This window comes from Dendropsophus ebraccatus, chromosome 11, assembly GCF_027789765.1.
Source record: "Dendropsophus ebraccatus isolate aDenEbr1 chromosome 11, aDenEbr1.pat, whole genome shotgun sequence".
Taxonomy (NCBI): Eukaryota; Metazoa; Chordata; class Amphibia; order Anura; family Hylidae; genus Dendropsophus; species Dendropsophus ebraccatus.
Genome location: NC_091464.1, coordinates 71,029,331 through 71,035,330, shown reverse-complemented (window position 1 = coordinate 71,035,330; position 6,000 = coordinate 71,029,331). Strand labels below are relative to the sequence as shown.

Sequence of the window (6,000 nt, the reverse complement as noted above, 5' to 3'; positions counted from 1 at the left end):
AGATTTTAAAAGTTATAAAGACAGGGACACTTTAAATGTCCTCGGGTTCTGTGTGGTAATACACTTCAGTTCCTTTCATTTAAATAGAACTGCGTCGCACAACCACACCCAAATTGAGGAGAGGTGCAGATCCTGGAAGAAAGCAGCCATGTTTTAGTAAGCATGAATAACCCACATGTATCAAGAGGGCATGATAGCCTGGTGAAGCATAAATCCTAGCTGCCTGCCCCACGTGTGCCTATCCATGACCCGCAAAGATTACTTGAATGCTTTGGCCAATGCTGCCCTAAAGAATCCATAGGTCAGTCTTGGTGTGTTCTAACCCTTTAATTGCTGGGAATCTGTTCATCCTTTGCTACTTCTGTGTCCTGGACCCAGAACCTGTTAAGCATTGGCAGCGAGTTGAGTGAACTTCCATTCTGTGTAGTTCTCTGCTCCATCTGCAACTCGAATAAAAGGGTAGAGCAGGACTGAGCAGACAAAGTAACCCATTATAGTCGCACCCACGTGACATGATTTTTTTTTCTTTTAAAAAGAGTATATTTATTTGAGAAATAATGTGCTGATTTCCTAAAGTTGAAAAAAAAAAATCCTTCAAGAAACAAGAGTTTAACCCCACAAACCCATCCATGAAGTACTGTTCAGCTCATCAAAAATAATCATATATTCATACACAAATGTACAATTTTTTTTAGTGTTTTTTTTTTTTTTTGCAAACAGAGTAGCCATAAATAAAACTTTATTCTTTAATTTCATTTACAAGCTACCAGAGGCCGCGTCCTTTAGCGTGGCGCCTGATAATAATAAAATGGCTGCTGTCACAGATAATAAATCCAGACTTAAAGGGGCTGCCCAAGACAGGAAAAACATAGCTGCTATCTTCCAAAAACAACGCCACACCTGACTACAAGCTGATCGTGGTATTGCAACTCAGTGGCATCAGCAGACGCAACCCCATGGGTAGAGGTGGTAGCGTTTCTGGCAAGGTGACAGCCATGTTTTTCTAGTCCTAGACAACACCTTTAAAGGAAACAAAAAAAAGGGGAGGGGGGGGGGGAAGCTGTTGATAAAATGATTTTGTAGATAAAAGCAATGTAATACTGTCACAAAAATGTGGCCAATGAAGCAGTCTCGTCATAAATATTTTGGGATAGTTTGGTTGCGTCTGCTTTGCTTAAAATGGATGCTGAAGGCCATGCGTAACTGAGGTGTGGTTGCAGTCTGGCTAAAGTCTATACAGTCATTTTGTCTTTAGCTGTTCGTAACATGAAAAATAAAAGTTAAAAACTATAGCAGCAACAAAGCAAACCTTGTCACGGGAAGGCATGAGAAAATAAACTAAAAGAAAAAAAAAATACAGTCTATACAATGTGCGTAAGAAGGTGCATTGTTCATCTCCCATCAGCCGGCGTACGACTAAGTGACAACATGATTCGAGCAAACCGCTCGCACAGCTCGTGCGTGGAAAAGGTAGGAAGCTTTGGCGGGTCGTTGAAACCTTTGATTTCTGTCGAGCAATCAAGCAGTTTTGGCAGGAAGTCAGTCAGCTTTTCTTGCAGACAGGCTAGAGGGAAGAAAACAGAAACGAGAGCTCAATGAACACAAGTGAAAAACCCTTCCATTCTATGGCAGACCAGCTGGTTCTTCTGTGGGAGGTTTTAGCCAGCCAAGAATTTTTCTGAGCAGAGGCCACTAGAGGTGAAATGTAGTATTACATGGTCAGAATGAAAAGCTGCTATTTATTTGAGCCATAGTTACCAAGTATCCTTTAAATTAACCCCTTCACGTCAGCAATACCTAGATATACGTTCCTACTGCACATACCCCATGCAGTAGGAATGTATATATACAGTACGTTCCTGCAGTGAGAGTGTTCCCGCACACATCAGTGTCTGGGGATCCCAGCATAATGACAGGCAGCTGCGATTCCGTGATCAACCCCTTAAACACCGCGATCTACAGTGATCGCAGCGTTTAAGGTACTTAGTGACAGGACAAGCTAGTGACAGGTGAGCTTGTAACTACGGGCAGGGGTAAGTCACTTACCTCCATCCTGTTGCATCGGCGTTCTATGTATAGAGTCTGCTCTCAGGCATAGATTTCCAATAACACTGTTCTATGCTGTGCTATGGCATAGCATTGATCAGTATATGCAATCTAATGATTGCATTTTTTTACAGTGAAGAAAAAAAAGTGTTAGGGTGCCTTCACACCTACTGGATCCACAGCGGATCTCACTTCTGCGGATTTGAAGCGAGAACCGCTGCGGATCCGGTATCAATTCACCCCTATGATAGCACATATTCGCAGCGGGATTAACATCCCGCTGTGAATATGTGCTTTAACTCCCTGGTGCCCGCAGCCCCGCCGTCTCATCCCCCATCCCGGACACATCCCCCCATCAGCCCATCTCCGGCCCGCCGCCGCGAGCATACATTACCTGCTCGGCGGCGCAGCTGCAGTGAGGCTCCCGGCTCCGGTCCCGCTCAGCTGAGATGGGCTGATGGGATGTGGCCGGGATGGGGGGGGATGCGACGGCGGGGCTGCGGGCACCAGGGAGCTAAAGCACATATTCACAGCGGGATGTCAATCCCGCTGCCAATGAGTGCTATCATAGGGGTGAATTGATACCGGATCCGCAGCGGTTCTCGCTTCAAATCCGCTAAGAAATTATTCTCAAAAACACACACATTACAAAGTTTTACAACTTTGTAATGTATGTTATGTATGTGAATCGCCCCCTTTCCCATGTTCCCCCACCCCCGCACGTGGACCCGGAAGTGTAGTGTACCATACATACCTGGCGCGCGTCGTCCCCGACCCCGATCTTCTGTCAACAACGTAATCTTCGGGAGGCAGGCCGAATCGCTGCAGCCGTCCCTAGTGCCGGCCGCCCTCTGCCGCATCGTCGGCATAACTGTGCTCAGCCAATCTCGGCTGAGCAGCTGATGACGCGGACGCTTCTTAGCGTCGCACTACCCCTTTAAGTCCCCCCCCCCCCATATGTACTGTATGTAGTATCTTTCTGATATAATGTGAGGTATGACATGGTTTTATCTCACCATGTCATATATACACACACACACACACACACACACAACTATGCCTGATGTCTACAGAAATGTTGCAAAGTCAGTTACAGAGAGTCTACAAACTATATAAAGGTTATATAGCACAGCATAAACCATAATACTATATGATCTCCAAGACACATATTGCACTTAGTGTGGAATCAGAGATGGGGGTCAGGAATTTTAGCGCTACAAAAACATGGCCACTTTTCCCCCTCTCTTGTCTCCAGATCAGGTGTGGTTTGCAATTAAGCTCCATTTACTTCAATGGAACAGAGTTTCAAACACCACCCAATCTGGAGACAAGAGTGGGAGAAAAGTGGCCATGTTTTTGTAGCGCTGAATAACCCCTTTAAGGCCCACTTAAGCATGTAATACTATGTTTCTCCTGTAGTGGCCACAGCAGCTGATTGCAGTGGGTTTCTAGAGCCAGACCTGCTGCGATTAGCTGATCAGTGAGTCAATAAAAACCTAAAAGGCTAGCCCCTTTTAATGAGTCTTTATATTAAATGGGTTATCCAGGCTTAGAAAATCAAATCCACTTTCTTCCAGAAATAGCACACCTCTCCTGTCCTCAGTTTGGATCTGGATTTTGTAGCTTGGTTCCATTGAAGTGAATGTAGCTGAACTGTAATACCACACACAACCTGGGGACAGTGGTGATGCAATTTTTAAAAGAAAAGCTGTGCTTTTTCATATAACCCCTGGATAACTCCTATAATTCACCAATTATCCTGAGCTCTTAGGGGTCGGTGTCTGCATGGCATAACGATGTATTACACCACAGGGACTCACGTTCCATTTCTTGTCCCAAGTAGGAACACCAGCGATTCCTCATGTCTTCTACAGCAATAATGTCCTTTTCTTCCATTTCATCAGCCAACAACATGGGCAAACATGGCACAATGAGTTCATTCATCAGAGTGAGGCCGTTGTTCACTTCCTCGGGATCTCCGGACTCGAACATGATTGCTGCCTTCTCATTTAGCTTCTATAGAGACACAAGAAATAAACACAACTGAGTGTGCATGAACATAGTGAGTGCCTCACATTATTCAACCATCTAGAGGAGCGGCAAGTGCCAACTCCTACAAGTTCCTTCATTATTGTTTACTCTGGATCCAAAGGTCCATTGGTCGTGCACAACCCAGGTGAGCCGGTTACCATTATCTGCATAACCAACTTGTTCCATGGTACGTCAGTCTGTCATTACTTGCATAAAGTGATCCATTGTTGTTGCATTTCACCCAACAAACTATTGTTCTGGTGGAAATTATCCACTTTCATCAAGATGGATGCCGCACTAGGGAGTCCAGAAAAACACTGATACAGCCTACGTTTTTGAGGACTCCAACTTCTGAACACTGCCAAACCCTAACAGTTCGGCATCTCTGCTCAACACCAGTTAGAACTCAACATCCCGCTGCAATAAAGAGACATGTACTTACAAGAAAACACTCCCTTCTATAATGAGAGATCAGCTCATCATCGTGTCCTCTGTACGGGCCTCTTGATAGCAGCTCCTTGTTGTACTGGTAGCCATAAATGAGGTACAGCAATGCCTCCACATAACTAAAAGACAAGATATGGGCTCCATCATCTAAACAGGCTTAGTCAAGGATAAGGCAAAGTTGCGCTTCCTATCGCCAACGTTTTGGTAAGTCCCTAAAATTTAAAAGGGTTGTCTGGGGGGGGGGGGGGGGGGAGAGGGGGGGCAGAAAAGGTTTTACTTGTTCTGCTGCCCAGCACTTACGAATAATGGCTCTTTTTAAAAGTATACCTTTAAAAAACGAGGGGGGGGGCACTGTCCAATAGGTGCCCAACATCATTGCAGAAATTCGTAAACCGATTTATGCTAACTAACCCAATACGTCAAAAAAACGTGGGCCAATGTGTCCCAGTTCTTCATAATATCAATAGATATTAAGAGGCTACAAAGTGGTTACAACTGTAAGTGGAGATGTACTGACTTAAAGACTACCATTTATGAAAGAAAAAAAAACAGCACTTTCTTCAGAGTATACTTGGAGCCAATAAGAAGGCAAAGTCAATCTCATCTCTGCCAAGTGGAACAGACACTTTGGAGATCCATAAGAATTAATAAGCCATAACAGTAACATGAAACATTGAACATTAGAAACTTTCACGGAAAAACCAGATCATAAATAAACCAGATAGAACTACTGAACAGCACCATCTCATACCTCTTGTTCTGAAACAATTCCAATCCAATCAAGATGAGCATCGTGGTCTCTCGAAAGGTCCTGTATTCCTTATGCCACCTCTATTGAGGAATCATTAGGAAAAAAGAAAAAACAAGATTCATAAACAGCGCCACCTTATCACAGAGAATATGCATGAAAGGGTACATAAAAACAGATAAGCACTCCGCAGCCTAAATGGCTTCTTATTATTCTTCAAAAATTTGTCAGGCTGGAGTCGCAGAAAGAATTACAGTGAAACCATCTGGGATGACCCCCCCTATTATAAGACCACCTCTCCCCTTAGGCTGGGTTCACTCTACGTTTTTGCAACCCGTTTTTTTCATCCGTTTTTTCCAAAAAAAAAAAAAAAAAAAAAAACGGATTGGAAAAAAACTGATGTGTTTTTGTGAATCAATTTTCATACGTTTTCCCATAGACTTCCATTATAAAAATAACGGATCAAAACGGATTGGTTTTTTTTTTGTTTTTTTTAACGGACACAAAGATGAGGTTGACTATGTTTTTGGGCTCATTAAAAAAAAAAAAAACGGATCTGTTTTGGTCCTTTTTTTAACGGAAGCACACAAATGCACAAGTTTTTTTAATCCATTTTTGGCAAAAAAAAAGGATGTGGGGGGGGGAACTGATTGCAAAAACGTAGTGTGAACCCAGCCTTAACAGTTTTTTTTCTGGAATGAGATGGGGAAGATATGCATGCTGGGGAC

The 6,000-nt window shown here is 43.5% G+C and overlaps 1 protein-coding gene across 3 annotated transcripts in view; it reads right to left on the bottom strand.

Moving 5' to 3' along the window:
- Positions 1-726: 726 nt before the first annotated feature.
- USP25 (ubiquitin specific peptidase 25) overlaps positions 727-6,000 on the bottom strand; it is an 80,682-nt gene continuing 75,408 nt past the window's right edge. For all 3 annotated transcript variants that reach the window (XM_069945998.1, XM_069945999.1, XM_069946000.1), the window contains 4 exons: positions 5,276-5,355; positions 4,520-4,643; positions 3,867-4,062; positions 727-1,564 (listed from right to left, as the gene is read on the bottom strand). In XM_069945998.1, coding sequence (XP_069802099.1) covers positions 1,392-1,564; positions 3,867-4,062; positions 4,520-4,643; positions 5,276-5,355 — 573 coding nt within the window. In that variant the 3' untranslated portion in view covers positions 727-1,391. The remainder of the gene's footprint in view (positions 1,565-3,866; positions 4,063-4,519; positions 4,644-5,275; positions 5,356-6,000) is intronic.